Raw genomic sequence first — 20136 nt, 5'->3', positions numbered from 1 at the left:
TTTTACTTGCCTTTTGAACTGATAGCAAGATTGCCTGCTGCTTTGGAACTGACATTTGAACTGTTTGTTTAAACCCAGTCTGGGATAGCTGAAAAATTTTTAATTGGGCACAGGAAAATTAGGTGCCGGACCGTGCCCTGATGTTGACTATACATGGAGAATAGACTTAACAGTCTTCTCCTGCAAGTATTCAATGAGCATCAGTGTAACACAATTCAAAACCAGTAAAAGTTAAAAAATTACCTCAGAGTGCAATCCACAAATAACCTACAGGACTGGGCTCAAAAAGAGAATGTATATGCAGATTTTAGCACAGACTCTTCAGCAGCAGATGTCTTTGGGACATGACATTTGACATCTGTATGTCTCCAAAATAATTAGAGGCTTTTTGCAGGACATCACAGATACCATGGGTAGAAGTCCATCGTGTTTGTGAACATCTTGAGCCTTCACCCAAGTGGGAAGGTATGTCAAGGGTGCCAGCAGCTCCCTGGCAATGCGATTCCAGTGGCAACCTGTGACAAAGACTCCTATGCTGTTAAATGTCGGTGCAAATAAAACTGGTTTGAGGTCGGTGCGATCTCCCCAGGTTTGGATGCTAACCTTTCCAACCTGTGCACAATACAGATGGAAGAGAACTCCACTGTTTCATAGCAGGGAAGTCCTTTCAGGTCTGACTGGTTTGTAGTTAGTGTAACAGACAGCACGGCCAGGGTCGGAAGGGAGCTCTGGAGACCATTTAGTCCAACCCCCTGCTAAGGCAGGGTCACCTGCAGCAGGTTGCACAGAGTCATGTCCAGGCAGGTTTTGAACATCTCCAGAGAAGGAGACCCCACAGCCTCTCTGGGCAGCCTGTGCCAGGGCTTTGTCACTCTCAAGATAGAGAAGTTTGTCCTCATATTCAGAAGTAACTTCTTGTGCTTCAGTTTGTGCCCGTTGCCCCTTGTCCCGTTGTTGGGCACCTCTGGGAAGAACCTGACCCCATCCTCCTGGCACTCGCACCTTGAGTTTCCAGACTCGTGTCTGGAAAATGTGAACTGCTGCTGACTGACCTATTGCATCTGGGCCCTGAGGAGGAGAAGACAGAGCAGCAGCATAAACATCTCCAATTAACAAGGAGGAGGACTAAGAGCCCACTCTTAGTGGATTATGGTAATGTTTGTGAACAGATTTCCATCTTTTGTGGAAAGAAGAGCAAATCTGTAGTTTCCCCGCATTTGGGTGAGGGTCTCTGGAGTTTTCAAGGAGCTGGACTAATACCTTTAAGATGAAATTTGATGCAATGTGAAACGCTTTTCTCTTCAAAAGCTGTTCTTCTGGAAAATAAATGATGGAGAAGAAGATGAATAATTTATTATTCACTCATTTAAAAAGAAGCTCTTGGCAATGGTTTAGTCAGATGCAATGCCTTTGGCCAGTAAGGATAATAAAGGAATAAAGGATTAGTCACCAATACTGCACTGAAAGAAAAAGGTCAAGTTTGTCATTGGTCTAAATCCAAAAGGCCAGGTTTTGTTATTGTAAAATGGTGGCCTTCAGTCCCCCTTTGAATTTCATTCTGTAAAATAATTCCAGCAGAGATGCAGATTCTTCCATGGAATATTTAAACCTATAACATGTCCTCGCTTTGTCTCTGTTGCTTTTTTGAAACCCATCAGGAATAGTTTGTACACCCCCAAGTAGCTATGTCGTGCGAGCCAACAAGTGCTGTATTAAAACAGAGACTTAGGACATTGTTCAGATACAGAGAACCAAATCTGGCCTCTGGATTTACAGACCCAAGGAGATTTCTGTGGAGAAGTTGCTCCGCAACAAAGATTCTTGGAAGAAATCCTGCCTTGGATTTTCAAAACTGCTGCGAGGTGGGATTTCAGCAATGCCAGGTTTTCATTCCCTCAACAAAGAAAAAGCTGATGCTTCCTGGCTCCCCTGCTATTGCACTTCTGCTTTGCATGCAGGTTCTTCCTGTCCTGCATCCACCGCATCCACAGCTGATAGATCTATGACTGATTTTTGCCCTTCTGTTACTGCAGGATAAGCCACCTCTCAAGGGCCTGTAACCTTTATCCTGCATCGAGAAACACCTTGGCAACAGTTAACTTCGCTGGGAGCTGAGAAATGCCAGCTTGTGCTAGAAACTTTTGTTTGCATCAGCTGTAAAAATTAAGAGACTCTCAAACAGGACTGATTTTGACAAAGGATGAACCAATGCAAGTCCCACTCCGACCTGCTGTATAAATTCCCTTCCTAAATTCACTTTGTGTGGTTTGATATACTCTTCTATACGATTCACCTTCTCTGAGTTCCATTTGCAAGTTTCCCACTTTTTTCTCATAGCTGTTCAGGTTTAATTCATCCATAGGACTTCAACAGGCAGGTTGGATTGCTAAAGCTGGCCTCGCCTGCTCCTAACTCCAGCATCCCATTCCCAAAGGGCAAACCCAATGAGTATTGGTAACATTATTCCAAAGAGCATTTCTTTCCACACTAATAAATATGACAAATGTGATACCACTGTCTGAAAAATATTTTCCATGCCTATTTGGTTTCACTATATTTAGAAATATTTAGCACTTCTGCATCACAACTGTCTTGATTGCTGGAAATCTGTCTTAGCTTGCTTTGGAAAGCAGTGAATGCATGAGCATGTTGTTGCTTGTACTCTGCTTACTCACTTTCAGACATGCTCAGTATGATTTACTCTCCATCTATAACGTTATGACATTTTATGCCTCAGCTTGTTTAAGTTGATAGTGGCAGCCTGGGAACTGGATTAAGTAATCAGCAGTGTTTATATACTGGTGTGATCAGCACCGTCCAAAGCCTGAGGGCAAAAGAAAAAAATTAAGTGTAGATTTTATCACATACAGAACTTGATTGGCCAGGTAAGAAAATACCTAACAAATATGAATATAACGTCTCCATTTCACTCTCCCAAGGATGATATGGGTTGTCCAAAGTGTCAAGAGGCGTACACCCACCTGAACCAAAGATATATATGAAATTTAAAACTATGCAAGCACAAAGTATTTGCTCCTACGCATTAACGCTAGCGCTGGCACAGCTTTTTTCTGAGGAGGACCTAGGTGCTGAAGCTGTATGGAAATCTTGGAGCTTAGCAAATTCAGCTTAGGGGTTTAGCTTTTCTTATCTTAAAGAAGAGTTTGGAGGCATGGAGGAAAGGCAGGGACTGGAGGCAAAGCAGTCCCCCAGGCAGCCAACAGCATTGCTCTGCCTCTGTGTCGAAGTGTCCGAGCCGAGCATGACAGAGCTGCTGTGTGTTGGAGATGAGCGGAGGTCTCCGAGTGGAGCGGCTGGGAATGGGATTACAGTTTAGGCTATATACTACAGGGGATGAGAGAGCTAAAGGGGTCTTGACACTGCCTTCAACTCCAGCTGCCACCATGGGCTAAAGCCCCCAGGGATCTGCCCACATAGTGGCATCAAGAATGTCTTCTTGATAACAAAGCTCCTCCACCGTGCTTGTGGCGTAGTAACATTCATTTGGGAAATCAATATTGTAACTGGTGCTGCCCCTCGCTACTTTGGTTTGAACATCAGTGTGTTCATGTGCTTCCACAGCATCCTTTGCTCACCCCCCTGCAGCATTACAGCAAGGTCTTAAAACGAAAATGCTGTTTGTGGGCACAAGTTCCTTATTTCACCAACAAGGGAGAAGGAAGGCAGAGACACGTTCCCAAGGTGGCAGTGAATCTGGATGAGATCGCTGGCCTCCCACCTTGTGTGCAGTCCTGAAGGACCAGGAAAATATGGGTATCTGCAGTATTTCTTGTTCCCATTAATTGCTGATCTTATTTTGTTGCAGTTGTTTTCCATTTTTTTCTCTTTATTGACCACTTTTATATTTCATGTTTTGTTAAAGTGGTTTTTGCTACGGCAGAGAAATTGCAAATACAATGTTATCATGAGTAATGCGCTGACTTTGTTTTCTTATCTACCTTAGGACATTTATTTACCCCTTCTTCACTAGAGGCAGACCTTTCCCACTGCAATTGCTTTTCTTTGGCACGTTATTCTGTATCTATAATGGCTTCCTCCAGGGGTACTACCTGATTTACTGCGCTGAATATCCAAATGATTGGTGCACCGACATCAGATTTACATCAGGTAATTACAGCTTCAGGATTCCCAAGATCTAATCTCCAAGCAATTTGTAAGCATTTTGAATTATGCCCTAATCTTCACTGAACATGTGAGTCAAATCAGTTGTGATGGAAATCAGCATAAAACCTGCCTGCTGGCCCAGATAAAACAAATAAATGTGCAGTGAGTTTTTTTTTTCCCTGCTAGGCAGCCACCTTTGAAGGCATACGATGTTCTGTGTTAGTCTCAAATCAGCAGCTTTGTTTTACTGACACTGCTCCAGAGCCTCCCGCTGCTGTGGGCTGTGGAGGTGCAAGCTCAGACCTCAGCTGCAGGTGGATGCGCCCTGGCTCAGCCAGAAGTGTCCACCCAGCAGCAACTGTGTGCAAGTGCAAACTGTGGCTTTCTCTTCCCTGCCAGGGAGCTTTGCACTTGATGCAGCTATTCCGGCTGAGAGAGAAAAGAAGGGCAAAACCCCGGCATAAATGAGGCGTTAGAGACAAAGGGCTCTTTTTTTCTCATGTAAGGCACATGGGAAGATTAGTGATCACACACAGCCTGGTTGCATGTTAATATGTTTCCTTTATATTCCATAACTTAATAGCCTAGATTAATTTCACCCTGTAAAATCCCTGCAAGAACAACTGAGCAAGAGCAGCTAGGTGGCATTGCACATTTGGTGCTGCACAGAGGATGTTTTGTAATGCACGCATAGAAGTGAAGATTAACATGGAGGTCTGAGGAAATGTTTGGGATATGACAAACGCAAAATAACCAAGGTACTTTTTGTACCCTGTTTCAGGCTGTGGATGCAAGTTCAACCTTTTCAGACAGCATCACACATCAAAAATCCTGGACGTTGTCTAGTAAGAGCTCCCACACCCAACAAAGAAAACACCACATCACATAATATGCACGATAAATAAAATATGCATTTAACGAAGGGGAAAAAAAGGGAAATTGGCATTAGCAGTGTTTGAAATATTAAATAAAAAACAGTGTATTCTTCCCCTACAGACTCTTACCAACTTTCTGTTGCTACTGGAAATGTTGAGGTTTTATCAATGCTTAGTCCTTTTTCTATACTTCGTAGCACACACCACCTCTATTTCTTTCCTTGCTTCTCAATCATTGTCAGAGGTGGTTTCCTCAGTGTCTAATGTGGCATGAAATGTAGGGCACGTCACCTGCAGAGTTTCTCAATCAGATGCCCCTAGTTTTTCAGCTAGACGGATGAATCAGCTGATGAATCATTCTGGAAGCTGTCGGCATCCTTCAGCGAGTAACTGCTCCATGTGCATGCCCATAGCTCTGTCCAAGCAGCCTCGCTGGCGGTGGACTGAGCTGTGCTGAGATGTAGGTCTCTTCCTGGCTCCAGTGATGTGTTTTTTGTGCTTCTTTTTCCCCATCTGTAAAACAAGAGCAGTGGTACTTGCCTACAGCTCTGTGGTTACCCTGCAGTAATGTCCACAGCTGTGGCTGGCTGCCACCAGCCAGCGGTGTCAGCTGGGTGCTTTGTGTCCCTCCTTGGTGTTCAATAAACGGTGACCATGGCCGGCTGGGAACTTCAGCTTTTTCTGACACCAAGTGAATGTGCTCTGGTTTGGTACTGCATTCAGCTCTGGGGCCCCCACCATAAGAAGGACATGGACCTGTTGTAGCAAGCCCAGAGGAGGGTCATGAAGATGATCAGCGGGCTGGAGCTCCTCTCCTCTGAAGACAGGCTGGGAGAGTTGGGGTTGTTCAGCCTGGAGGAGAGCTCTGGGGAGACCTTCGAGCAGCTTCCAGTACCTAAAGGGGCCCTCAGAAGGTGGAGAGGGACTTTTACAAGGGCCTGTAGTGATAGGACAAGGGGGAATGGCCTTAAACTGGAAGAGGGTAGGTTTAGATTAGGTATTAGGAAGAAATTCTTTACTGTGAGGGTGGTGAGGCACTGGCACAGGTTGCCCAGAGAAGCTGTGGCTGCCCCATCCCTGGCAGCGTTCAAGGCCAGGCTGGATGGGGCTGGGAGCAGCCTGGGCTGGTGGAAGGTGTCCCTGCCCCTGGCAGGGGGGGTGGAACTAGGTGATCTTTAAGGTCCTTTCCAACCCAAACCATTCTATGATTCTATGGTTTTGTGGTCTCACCAACAAGGTGGTGTGCTCAGGATGGTCATTGTTCTGTCCACAGTTGCTCTCCACGCTGAAGCTATCCAATGTAGGTGATCCCAAGTGGACAGTGATCCCAGAACTGCCACAGAGATACAGAGTTATTTGTCGCCAGTCACTGATGCTTCTGCTGAGTAGCCTTCTCAGAAGCAGTGCATCTTTTGACTTGGAAAAGAATCCAGTCACCTCACATTAGGTCTCCTGTCTGCCTGCTCCAAAGATAAACCTCACATATGGGCTTCAGTCAGGATAACCAGGCAGAGCTGTCTTTCTAATACACTTCTTGTTTGTTTCTTAGGCCTCCTCTTATTTCTGCTGGGAATGGGAATCAACATTCACAGTGACCTTCTGCTGCGCCAGCTGAGGAAACCTGGGGAAGTGACTTACAAGATTCCTCAAGGTATATTCTTATCCTGCCCCTCCTTGGAGAAAGCAGGGCGGCGGGAGAGGTAACATTTTTCAACTGAATTCACAGCAAAGCAGCAGTAATAGCAGAGATGCCAGTATCACACTGGGACTTGGTTGAGGTGCCCCTCGGAGCTGCTGGGATCAGCGTGAGCTGGCTGCAGACAGTCCATGGGAAGCAACAAGAGTATCCAGAAAACATGAGCTGTGAGGAGACTGTTTAGGCAATGGTCTGGGTAATTCAGAGAAGATTGAGGTAGGACATAGGAAGAGGACTTAAGCCTTGTAAAAGGCAACTGCAAAGAAGGAAATATTTTTCTCCATGCCCAGGAAGAAGTAGTGGACTTCTTGCACTGCAGAAGGGAGATTTAGGGGAAGAAATAACACCAAGGATGCAACATGCAGAATTTCCTTTCTGTTTTCTTCAAGGTGGGGCTAGGTGAGGAAGAGTGGCTGTGGGCCAGAACGGTGAACCAGGAGATGTCTAGTTCCGTAGAGCAATATGGATGGGGAGCCAGGATTTTCCTGGTTTTGGTCTTGACTCCTTCTGCTGGCTTGTTATGGATGGTGATATGTCTCTTCCAGACTTTCTCACCTGCAATACTTACCTGCCTCTTGTAGATGTTGTGATCAGCTAAGATGCAAAAGCGACACCCAGAGTTTGCATTCCCCAAAGGTAGTGGAGCTGCAAAATATTTTCAGGGCCTGAAGGGAACTGACTAATTTTAATCATTTAAACTTAAATCTAATAATGGGCTTTCTTAAGTCCTTTGCCAAATGAAAATAAATCATTGTGAAAGTGCTGGAAGTCTCTGGGTGAGAATCCACTTTGATTCCTGTACAAGAGCCTTGTACAAGATCCTCCTGTGGCATGGCTCCACTGGCTTCATAGGTTGCTGTTATGGGCTCTGAATGAGAAAAGTGGTGTATTCTGCTGCTGACTTTACAGGAAAGAACTTTCCATGTGCATGAGTTGACTGTAAAAATTCCGTATTTTGCTTGTCAATGCAGGGGGACTGTTCACCTACGTTTCTGGAGCCAACTACTTTGGAGAAATTGTGGAATGGTTTGGTTTTGCCATAGCAACCTGGTCCCTACCAGCCTTCGCCTTTGCCTTTTTTACCCTTTGCTGCATTGGGCCACGCGCTTATCACCATCACAGGTACCAAACTATTTCTTGCCGTGTGCTGCTGCTTGCTCTCAGAGTACAGTTTGCAAAATGCCAGGGAGAAGCAGAGGAACAGGGCCAGGAGTCAAGATAAAATTGAAATTGAATACTATGTGCAAGAAGGTTTTGTGATGGGGTGAAAGTAAGGCAGTCGGCTGGAGTCCCTGTTGGGTGAAGTGGGCCTGACAGTCATTTAACCCGACATGAGTTACACCGCTGCATCCGCTGTGTTACAACCTCTTTTTAGTAAGCCTTGTAAATGCAAACCTTTCCTAAGGGTTCCCTTGCAACCTTTGCAGTGCTTTGGAGCAGGTATGTTCTCCTGCTCTGAATTCCTAAAGTTTCTACTTTAGGTCTGTTAGAATCTTGACAGTATTATTGTCTTTTGCTTAATTAATAACCTGGTGTGAAGAGTTTTGGGACGCTCTTTTGCAGAGTAACACGCAGAGGGTACAAAGCAAGGCAGTTTGGAGGAGTTTTAAGGTTCCTCAGCTGAGCTGTATTGAAACTGTGCAGTTTCCTCAGGTGTATGCAGGTTCACTCTCTCGCTTATTTTCTTTCAGGTACTATCTCAAGACATTTACGGACTATCCAAAATCAAGGAAAGCCTTGATTCCTTTTGTTTTTTAATGATTGAAATATGGACTCTGTGTTCTGTTTTTATAGGGCTTTTTTCAATTTCTGGTTTTAATGTTAGGTCTGACTGTAATTAATTGTACAAATGATAACCTGGGGTTGTAACAGACAAAAAGGTAATTCAGAACGGAAGTTCTTGTTTTTAACAGGGGAAATTGCAGACAGTTGTGGGCAAAGGGAGTCCCCAGACAATGTATGTGTTTGTTAGTGAAGTTCTGCCTATGGGAAATGGATATATAACTGCACTGGCATCAGAGAAAAAGCTTTGGCTATAAACTGGTGCAGAAAAGTGGAAAGTAAGCCCATGACTTCAGAGGAGGTCTTCAGCAGCCACTACAATTCATAGCACTCCTGCAGCTGCTTCTGCAGCTGGCACTGCCCAAGGTGTTGCCACACACCGGAGTAGGGGTCTCCTTTGCCAGGAAAATTACTCAGCCCATTATTTTTCATCTAAAAGCCAGCTTAGCTCCCAGAAGCATAATGCAACAAGAGGATACTTGTGCCAACACAAGGCTGGGAGCAGTGTGCCATGGCACAGAGGCGATGCGAACTACACGGAGATGGGAGTATCTTCTGCTGGCACTCACAAGCACGATGTCTGTGTTCCTTCCTTAAGCAATACTCTCCTTACTGTCAGATGATTAATTGTCAGCCATCAGTTTGGGTTTTTTTAATGTATTTTGTTAAAGCAATTGCAGCTCCGTTAGAATTTTTTTTCTCTTGCAAATCCAGAGCTCTTTTCAGAATAAAAATTTATCTACTCAAAACCACTCAATTGTTATTCATAAAAAGACTTGAGATGATGATGTAAGACAAAAAGTACAACAAATAAAAAGCTCTGTGTTGAAGAAAATGTTCCGCAACACTGGCAGTACATTTTGTCTACGGAGAACATTTTCAGATACTCATATTAGGAAATAATACAGAGATATTACTGAATTTTGACAAAAAACATGATGTCTCTTCTTAATTGCAGCATATAGTTGGGAATTTTCCCAAAAATGTCATTATCCCCAATAGGAAGAGACGTCCCCATGGATGCTGACAGTTTTAGTTACCCTTTAAAGCATAAAATCCTGCAAAGAATTATGCTGAATAGCTGGAAAGAAAAAGACCAGACCACACATACTAAACATACCACCTGCTGCTGAAGTAACCTGATTGACTGTACACAATTTTCTCCAAAACACAATAAAATTTATGTAAAACACAGAGCTGTGCTAGCCTGGAACTTACTGTTTGCAGAAGCAAGTCTCCGTGATGTTGCTTACGAAGTCCTGCTCACACTGGCTTCCTCCTTCATGGCAAACCCTTCATTCTTTGCTCTTATTATTAATTGTCTTCATTACCGTAGAGCAGAGCAGCCAGCTGGGGCTGGGTCCCATTGCACCGGCCCCTGCACAGCGCATGGGAGAGCCGGACCCTTTGCCATGCGTGGGCAAAGGTAAGGGGGGGATGAAATAAGGTGCAAGCAGAATCGTCACTGCACGTGCCGCTAGTTCACATCAGCACTACAAACATCTTTTCCTTTTGTTTCCTTATTTAAATCCTCCATGTGGAAACACGCTGGGAAGGGGGTTGCTGGATGTGAGGTCAGGGACAGAAAGGCTGGAGGCGGCACAGACGGCATGGACAGCGTGTGGGAGGTGATGGCCCCTTCCCTAGGGAGTGGATGCTGAGCGTGAGCAGCAGCCGTGCTCCCCAGAGCTCCCTGCCTCAGCAGCCTCTCCTTGACTATTCCTCCTTGTGCTTTTTTCTCCCCGAAGCATTCCAAGTGATGAGAGAGCATATAGCCTGTGGGTGCCAGAGTTCCCAGCTGCTGTCTCCTCCATCTATTTCCGAGCCAGGGGGAGAGCAGGGACCAAGGTCTGCCTGCCCCTTTGGACCAGAATAGGGCTTGTGCAGACTTCTCTGGCCCTTCTACCTACTCGTCCCATCAGAACGGGACTATTCCCTGCATTTATTTTATCTTGCTTAATGTTTGCACCAGCTGGACCGTTATTGCCACTGGCAGTCGCAGGCCTGGATATCCACTGCAAGAAGCCAGAGATCAGGGCAGGAGAACTGGTGCTGGCCCAAAGTGGGGTTGGCCTGCCTGCGGGCTGGGAGCCCCCAGCCTGACACCCCTGTGCTGGCTGAGCACAGGGTGTCTTGAGGTGCTGGATGCCTTGTGGGAGCAACTCCGTCCTCTCCGTCATGGGCCTCGGACATGTCACATGGAAAAGGGCGGCAGGCAGGAAAGGAACCCGTCTTCCTTCTTCCCCCTCCTGTGGCATTTTTGGAGAGCAGGAATGACACATGTCTGCTTTAAGCCCTCTATGAGCAACAACTACAGTTAATGGTGATGTAGAGGAGACACAGGCTCTCCCCATGTCAAGTTCCCCCGTGGGGCTGGTGGCTGCTGCCCTCCCTGCAGGGACACCAGCCTGCCCTGCTGTGCACAGGAATGCCCCAGGGCAGCACACCTGGGGCCACAGTGCTCTTGAGAAATTTCTTTCATCACCCCTTATTTTTATAAGGAAAAATATGTTCGCTTTGTCCTGGGAGAAAAAACACAGCAGATATTTGCATATCCCTCTGCTCAAGCCTCTGGAGGTTATGTACACATATGATTTCAGAGTGGACTGAAAAATGTTTTGAAAAGCAGCACTTTTCTGACTTTCTTTGCAACATCCTTTTGTCCTGCCAAAATCTAACAGAAGTGTCCTCTGCTGGTAATAATTTAAAATAGTAGCTTATTCCTTTTCTCCCCGTTTTGCAATACTGTTTTTCTGTTTGGTTTCCTCCCATCACTCACATTTTAGTTTTCGTTTATCTTTGAGGAACATTGATGCTTGGTGCTGTTCCCCTGGAAAGGGCGTCCTCCAGACAGCTCTCAGTGTCACTGCTCTGCTAGAAAGACCTCTCTTATATGCAGCTGATAACTCAGCCTTCATCCCCCCTGGCAGCCTGCTGGGAAAATTAATCCTTTATCCCCAGGACTCTTGTTAATTTAATTATTTTTGTATTGTTTGAGTGCTTCTTCCAAAAGCTGACTTTCCGTAAACATGGGCTATACCACTGTGGTAGTACACAAATGGCTTAATCATGCATCCAACAGTTTCTTCTGTGAAACGTGTTTTCTGCACCTAAGTGATCAGACAGACCACTTACTGATATCAGAATTCAGATATCTAATCTCTTCTGACAACCGAAAGCAGAATTAAATGCTGGGAGGCAATGGGGAGAACAATGGCACTTGCCAGCCCTCATTCCCATCTCTGTGTGCCACACACGCTCCAGCCTCTGCCTGGCTTTAGTCCATGCTTCAGATGAGATGTCACTCAAGACAGTAGAAAACCAGCTCCAGGCAATGTTGGGCATTTGTAGCTATTGTTTTAAAGTACATATTTTACATAATATATTTACACAAAAGGCAACCCCCCCCCCCCCCCCCTGAATTTTGGCCCTTGAGTGACTATCTTTAGGAAAAACACTCGTTTGGGACCTGCACTCCTGCTCCCATTGCCTACCTAGGGAGAGTTCCTTCGTGTTTGTTGTTCCAGGACACGCCGTGGTTTGGCATTTCTGGAGAAACATTCAGAGCTCCTGGCCAAGCATAAGAGGTTTTGTGTTCCAGGAGAGCAGAGTGCTCTAATGGCTTGGCCTCAAGAATATCTGTTTTGTTCTCGTGATGGTGTCACTGACTGACCAACGAACTTCAGGTTACTCACCACTTTGGTTTTTTTTTTTTTTTTTCCCTTTGTATTGCTTTTCTCTGGAAATGGTCTTGAAGGCCAGGATTTGTTTTCACAGTACTTGGCAAAGCAGCCCCAAGCTCAGCTGAGGCCTGTAGATACCACTATAACACAAATAAGGTACAGCCTGTTGCATATTCTCGGGAGGCAGGGTTGTTGTAATATTGCCAAATACTCTAAAGATGTATAAGATATCCAAAGGCACTGAAATGCACCCTAAGGAGATATTTCTGTGAGATTTCATCACAGAAAAAGGCTAATACATGTCACCCGCTGAACTTTAGGATCATTTCCTGACCACTGAGGGATTACCTGTTTGTATTTGATTCACTTGTTGAATTAACAAAATTCTTTTTAATGCAAATCAGCATAGGGTCTTATTTCAATCCAAGCATTGCCCTGGAAGCCTGATATCCTCTCTCCTGCCACCTCTGGGGTCCTCTTGAACCAACCTAATTTCTCAGACATCTCTCAAACCCCACACACTCCCTGAAGGAGTGATGTGATCTAGAAAACACAAACAACTGATACTAATTCAGGGCCAGGGCCTGCTGGTTCCCCCTACCATACTCTGTGAGTAAAGGCACTGATGGCCACTGAGCTGCTGAAGAATATGCCGTTATTCACTACAGAGGCAGCAAGTCTGGTCTCCATGGGAGCACAGTTGGTGGGCAGACACTGAGTGCGTAATGGTAACACCTAGAAAAGTGAAAGAAGACGTTCAGATCTGGTTCTCCCAGAATCACAGCACGGCCAGGGTTGGAAGGGAGCTGTGGAGACCATCTAGTCCAACCCCCTGCTAAGGCAGGGTCACCTGCAGCAGGTTGCACAGTCGTGTCCAGGTGGGTTTTGAATGTCTCCAGAGGAGACTCCACAGCCTCTCTGGGCAGCCTGCGCCAGGATTTTGTCACCCTCAAGATGGAGAAGTTTGTCCTCATATTCAGAAGGAAGTTCCTGTGCTTCCTGTGCCTGTTGCCCCTTGTCCTGTCGCTGGGCACCGCTGGGAAGAGTCTGGTCCTGTCCTCCTGGCACTCGCCCTTCAGATATTCTGGTTTATGTTACCGCATGCTACAAGTGCCTTTCCAATGAACAGTTCTTTAGTGCTGTTAAGTCTAAAAGGTAAAAGAAAAAGATACAGTTTCCAGAAGTTCATTACGTTAGTTCCTTTGCATATTCAGAAGAGAACAGACTGAGCTGAACTGATGCAAAGTGTGGAGTAATCCCATCATGCCTTTCTGCTGGGTGCCAAGGCCTCTCCCCCGCAGCAGAGTCAGTGGAGACGTTAGCTCCTCCAGGCAGTGATTCACAGCACTCAGGCTAGAAGCCTACAATCCCGCACAGGAGGCAGGGATGCTAGCAGTACACCCGTGAGCCCCCAGCCATCCATTAAGGGCCCCTGCACTGCTTATGGCCAGGCAGGAGGCAGCTGTGTTTGGGCACTCGGACCTGCAGGGTCATTCCCAGATCCTCCGTTATCCTACCCAAACACTTCTCAACGTTATCCTACTCAAACCAGCTCCAGCACCGCAGGCACCTGCCGGGTTGCTTTCCAGTCTTGTTGCCTACTTTTCCCAAGTTGTGGGATTACACGTGACATTGTCAAAGCCACACTTCCCTACCATACCAAATGCACCACGTCTGCTCGGGCTGGACGTTTTTTCAGCCTGCAGCATTGCCGCAAGGAAAGGCCTTTCACACACATTACGGGGATGTGCTGCGTTTTTACACTGTGTGGTAAAAGATGAGGAGGCTGCTGAGGTCTTAATGGGCTGACAGCAGCCTTGCTCGGGCCTGAGCTGGGTCTGGATGGAGGGGGTTTCCCCTGCCTGGCTGAGCGGTGAGCGGGAGAGCTGCTCCACGAGGCCCTGGTGCTGCCATGCTGTGCCCACCAGCCCTGGGGAGTGGGCCATGGGCTGCCCCTGCTCACAGGGTGCTGGGTATCACACCCAGAGAAGGGGAACTCAGCTCTCCTGCCACTCCAGGAGAGCTCCCCCCCCCCCCAGTCCTTTCCATCCTCATCTTCCTCATCCTCGTCTCCCCTAGCAGGGGACCGCCACAGCTCAGGATGTTACACCAAAGTCCTCCTTGCCCAGTGTGGCCAGGTACACACGCAGCCCTGAGTGGATCTGGTTTTGGTGATGGAAACTCCGGAAATGACTCCTGTCTCCCCGGCAAGAGAGCAGCTCACAGATGATTTGGAAATCTGCCTCAGCCAAAATAGTCCCTCTGCTGTTTGACCAGAAAATCTGTGTTTCAGACCTCCACAGGAGCAGAAAAGCTGCCCCTTCACCAGTGACAGCCTCAGAAGGAATGCAAGCAGAGGAAAGCAAGGAAATGTTCACAGCGGATTTCTAGAGATGTGGGAAGCTGGCTCCGGCAGGCCTGCAATTTCAAAATACCGGCAAACATCACTCTTGGGATAAAAAACTAGTTTGGAGGAATTAAAATACATTTGCATTAACTGAGCTGCCAGATCTAAATCCTCTCTTCCCACTGCTGGGAATTTAAGACTGGCACTCTGGTAGTAAATAGGAAAATGTGTATTTCAGCACTGAATGCACTAATCCTGCTTTCCACGCGGTGGGGTGAAACCTTGCCCCCGCGCGTCCTGGCAGCCTCGCACACCGAGAAACGAGAAACGCATCTGGAGGTGTTCACTGAGCTATGTCATGTCAGGCGGTCCCCTTCGTGTGACACAGCTCCAGCTTCACTGCCAGCGAGCCGGTGCCCCAGCCCCAGTGCTCATCAGCATATCTGTAGACAGTCAGACACAGCAAAGCAGTGGCTGTCCCAGAACTGAGACGGATGCCCTGAAGCATTGGGCAGAACTCAGGCTTGGCACTGGTTCTTCGCAGCACGTGAAATGGCAACATTCTCCCTGACTTCAGCGAGGCTCTGGTTTCACCCGTGTCTTCTCTGTTCAGATGTGTCAGTGGCCTGTAGCCAGTGATTTCCAGCGCTGTTCCTACTCAGCATCCAGCCACGTGTTAGCCATAGCAACTCAGGCAAGCTTCTTTTCATAAAGCACTATTTGCCATTTTCCCTCATTTCTGACAGAGATGCTGTTTCACAGGTATTTCAAAAGTTCTTCTCTCCCTAGGTCTTGGGCTTTCGATGTGTTACTACAAGGGAGAGTAGACTAGACGGAGTTTGTACCACTATGCCTTTCCCTTTTTTTGTGGTTATCAGAGTAAGACTTTCCGCCTGGTTTAGCCACGAGCTCAGGTAGACACTGTACTCCTGCAGGCCAGCTGGGTGTATCTGCCCTTCTGGCTGGCTGGAGGCCAACCCACACAGCTCTTCCTCTCATAGCATCCCGTGATGGCAAAACCTCGTGCCAGTTGGTCCCAGGAGGGTAACGAGCCTGTGATGGTTTCTGATGAGAGCACCACATTTCTACCCAAAGGCTTTTGCCTGGAGTTTTCTGCTGTGCTTAAATTCTGAGAGGAGGAACAGCCAAGGAGGGATGAGTCACGGCCATGCTGCAGACCAGGCGCTGACTCAGAGGTGGAGCTGGCTCCCAAGCCCGCTGCAGCTTGTATCACAGGGCTGGCGTGGCTGACTCAGGCAGTGGTGGGGCTGGAGAGGCTCCCAGCACACTCTCCTCACTAGCAGCCCTGACAAAAGATGCAGTGACTTCTTCTTGGCACCTCTTAGCACATTCTGTGCCAAAAAATGTCCGAAATGTTCACCTGCTTCCATCTGACTTAATCTTTCCTGAACGTGAGTGACCAGGCTTAGTCACAGGGTTGCAGGCAAGGGCTCAGCCTCTGCCTTTATGCAACAGCACCAGAGCCTAGCAAATGCCTGGCCTAATGCATCCGACAGCTACATTTAACTTGTTTCATACTGGTATGGCACTGGGGACTCATCACAGTCCTGTGGTTGATTAATGCACCATGATGACCACCCATGACACCTGCTCAAAGGATCTCTGTGGCACTTGAAAGGACCTTCTGTGGAGGCTTCATCCAGCTCGGAGAACTGCTCAGCTTTCACAGCTGATCCTTGCAAGAAGTAGCTCTTGGTACCACCCTCCAGCCAGGGCTGTCGCAGGGAAGCTGTTGTGTGAGCCAGCTGCATGCTCACTCTCCTGGGCTGGATGCAACACCCTCCCCATCCTGCTGGAGACAGTCCTTCTGCATGAAAACCAGTTGCCCAGCTGCTATCCTGGGAAATGGCAGGAAGGGCTAAGAAACATATTCAGAAGGGTTTAAAGAGTGAAGAGGACCCCTTCCCCTGGAAAAAAAAAATATGCACCCAAGGTAGGACATGGATTTATTTCCCTCCTGCCTCTTCCTTGAGTTAAGGGTAACAGAGGTAATGATGGAGTGGAAATGGCAACAGCAAAGGTGCTTTGGGGCCATTCCTCTCTGAGCAGCAAGGAGCGAGGGCGGCAGGTGGCTGGGGGAGCAGCTCATCGACAGCACATTGGTGAGCTGGCCCAGGTGCTGCGTGTTGCCTGCTCTTGATGCTGGGTTTGAAACCCTTTGGCTGCCTTTTATTTCTCTTTGCCGGAAGGATTTCTCAATTGCAGCGAAGTGTGTTTTGCTGATGTTTTTGTCCCTCAGCCTGAGGAGATGTCGACAGTCTCGCTTCCTACCAACTGCAGCGCTGCAATTGCTTAATGCAGAGTGCTGTCAGGTTCATAGTTTCTCAGACAGAGCATCACAAGTTTCTAACCTCTTGTTCAAATGATTTGATGAAAATATCATGATCGTTTTATTGCTATAGCCATGAACATCAGACGTTGCACAAGTTTCAGTCCAAACAGCTTAAAACTCCATTTACTTCAATAAAGTTACCATGGCTAATTTGTATCTTTCCATTTGAGAATGTGTTCACACATGTAGAGAATTAACTACTTTCAGATAAAATTACTTATTACCAGTAAAAGACTATTATTTTGACTTGCACTAACAGTTGCTAATAATGCAAGATGAGGAGGGAGAGGAGCACGTGTCGTACCAGCTGTTATTTCAATCTTATCCAAAAAGCATGAAGTTGTTGTTGGCAGTCGTCACAAAAAGATTTTCTTTCTTCTTCTTCAAGCACAAGTATAAACAGCTGTTGCCTCTGGCAAGTATAATTTTTGCCCTATTGATGCTCATCCCATACAGAATTTTATAACAGACCAAACAAAAAAACTGCCACCAAAATGGTAAAAGTTGTGCAATTAATTGAATTAATTTTCCATGGCTGGCACCCAAATAAGAAAGGAGAATAATGTGACCACATGCAGATGTGATGGCCCTGAAACCAGACCTGTCCCTTTCACTAACCTAGGAAGAAGGGCAGCAGCAGAAGAAATTATCACCGCTTGTCACTCGGTGGGGCACTGCCTCACATTTCCTACAAGTGCCTTTTCTGTTGCTGTATCAACAACTGCAATCCTTCTCCTTCTTGGTAGCAAGTTGCTTTCTTGATAAAAACTTGATTTATTTCTTCTACATTGAGCCATGAGAAAATGCCCACCTTGTGACAACTAAATGGCACGGCAGGGCTCCCCTGCGTGTGGCTGCTCACCTGCTCTGCTCTCTGCTGCTGGCAGGCACTTGCGAGCCCTGTCTGGTTCAGAAATATGACGCCTCCTTACCCGAGCTGATGAAGTAGATGGAAACACATCATTTTGGTGGTTCACAGCTTTTTCTTATAATTATCCATTGTTGTGGCCACAAGAACAGTTTTCTCAGGGGAAGCTCTGTCAAGGCAGCCTGGATGTACAGCAACCGGCAACCCATGCAGCCCTAGCCCTACAGTGAGCTAAACCTTTGCCAAGCAAACCCAATCCCTATTATTATGTATCATAGGAAAAAAAAAATCACCTCAGTATAGGCAACCCCTGAGTTCTGATTTTGATTCTTTGCAGCCAAGCAGTTACTGCCTTCAGCACCACTGCTGACTTCCCTCAGTTGGTTGGTTGGGGGAGGGGGGGGGTTAACATTGTATGTAACCTCCCCAGTTCAGTTCCTTGTTTCTCTCCTTTTCATTCTGAGGACCTCACCTTTGTCCCTCTGTCTGTCTCACTGGTACGTTGCACTAGATCCTAGTACTGTCCAAGTACATCTTCAGGTGGAGGTGAAACTATTTCGATCAGCTAGCTGCAAAATAGTCTTGAAAGAGATTGACCAGTATGAGGGACTTTGAATTCCCTTATTGAAAATCCAGCGGGTTAACCACAACAAAACTCTTAAGTACATAATTTTAAGCACATGCCCAGGAATCCAGCATATCAATCTCCAGGGTTATGTTTCTTGAGTTACAGCAGTACTTTTTTCCTGGCAGACCTAATGGGCAACACAATCAAAAGCAAATTCTAGACCTAATCCTACTTCACAGAGAGCTGATGTTGATTAATAAACGAGAAGGTGCAGAGCAGCTAGAATCTGTCACATATGCAAGGAGCTGGAATAATTTGTGATGCTTTGGGACAAACCACATTCACTCAGAAGGGCAGGGGGCTGGCAAGGAGGACCACTGATCCCACAGTTTAATTCCAGCTGAAGCAAGAGGTGCTCAGCTAGCAAGCATACTATAGCAGTATAATTTGTCATTTGACTAAAAATCACAATCTTGATGTGGAAATGACTAGGTAAAATCCAGTGATTTGTTTTCATGCAGAAAGAGGAATTAGAATACTGAATTAGCCTCTTGGAGCTTGAAGAGTCTATACATCTTTACTCTCCAAAGCCAGGGCAAAGTCACAGTGATTATTTTTAGGTAGAGTTCTCTGTTGAAATGAAGGGCAAATGTGGACTAGAAGTCAATGGTGCCATCTGGCCCTTCAGTGGGTCCTTGTATGCTGTTAGCTTTGCAAAATGCAAGGAAGGTGATGTTAATCATCCAGCACAAGCAGCTGCTGCTGGAGCTGTTCCTTGGCTGAAGTGCTGCTCAGCCAGGGGCCAGCAATTCCTCCAAAGCATATTTAATTTAGCAGTGTAATTTTCTGAGCATGTTTCTTAAGAGGCAGCAGCCACTGGTATGAATAAATACACAGATCCACCTGCTACCCTGTCTGGAGCAGGCCTGCTTGAACAAGTGGTGGCAGGAACTGGGATACCTGGCTAACCTTTCTGGCTCAGCATTCAACCTGGTGCATGAATTTTGGCAAGGCATCTCTCATTATAATTGTTTCCGTTCCAGTCTGTCAAGTTGCAAGCACTTTGTGAGACAGGCTGAGTATAATGTTGTCTTTATACGAAGCCTAGTGAAACAGGACTTTGATCTCTGCCAGCGCACCTAGATCAAACCTGTTGAACTTAGTTCTTTTAGCTAGGTACATTAAAAAACCCAAACCGCAAAACCAGAAGGGCTCAGCAGCCTGTTTGTCAGCAGCAGCAGAGCCAGGGCAACATTGGAGTGACTGGGAGACTGCAAAGAAATCTGGGATCTCCTCTAGGACTGTAGGACCATTCACATAGTGAAACCAAGCAAAACTTGCCTTCAGCAAGATCCTGGACTGGAGTCCTCTCCCTGACTGGTGTTGGTTTAGATGCTGCTGTAATATAAATGATTGTAAGTGAAATCATACAACTTGCTCACAATTGGTTGTGGATCACGCAGGCGGTGACACTTCTAACAGGACACCCGTACTGGCTTTGTACTTCCTTGCTCTAGAAACCCCTGCTAGCCTTTACATGTTCACTCCTCTTCTGAATCCTGTGAAACTCTGGATGGAAATCACCCTCCACGGGAGGAAGCTAAATAGTAGTTAGCTGGCAGCAGGGTGCCAGGCAGGGTGCTGGGGCACAGCCAGCCCCATGCAGATGTGCGGTGGCACCCAGGAGGAGGAGCTGGCTCTGCTGGAGGCGCTGGCGGCAAGGAGGCAGCACCCTGCCCTGAGTGCCTGTTGAGCTATTGAAATAATTCTTAGATTCATCCACTGTTTGAGGCTTAGAGTGCAAGGAGAGGGCAAAGAAACAAGAAAATAAATTACTTC

At 46.7% G+C, this 20136-nt stretch overlaps 1 protein-coding gene across 1 annotated transcript in view; it reads left to right on the top strand.

Annotated features, from left to right (window-relative positions):
• The window catches only part of SRD5A2 (steroid 5 alpha-reductase 2), a 28015-nt gene extending 18343 nt beyond the window's left edge, over positions 1–9672 (top strand). The window contains exons 2-5 of the mRNA XM_055816624.1: positions 3965–4128; positions 6550–6651; positions 7668–7818; positions 8388–9672. Of these exons, the coding sequence (XP_055672599.1) occupies positions 3965–4128; positions 6550–6651; positions 7668–7818; positions 8388–8454 (484 nt within the window). The 3' untranslated portion in view covers positions 8455–9672. The remainder of the gene's footprint in view (positions 1–3964; positions 4129–6549; positions 6652–7667; positions 7819–8387) is intronic.
• The last annotated feature ends 10464 nt before the right edge of the window (positions 9673–20136 follow it).

Source organism: Falco peregrinus, chromosome 11, assembly GCF_023634155.1.
Source record: "Falco peregrinus isolate bFalPer1 chromosome 11, bFalPer1.pri, whole genome shotgun sequence".
Taxonomy (NCBI): domain Eukaryota; kingdom Metazoa; phylum Chordata; class Aves; order Falconiformes; family Falconidae; genus Falco; species Falco peregrinus.
The sequence above is the reverse complement of the archived record's forward strand: the minus strand, read 5'-3'. Positions and strand labels throughout refer to the sequence as shown.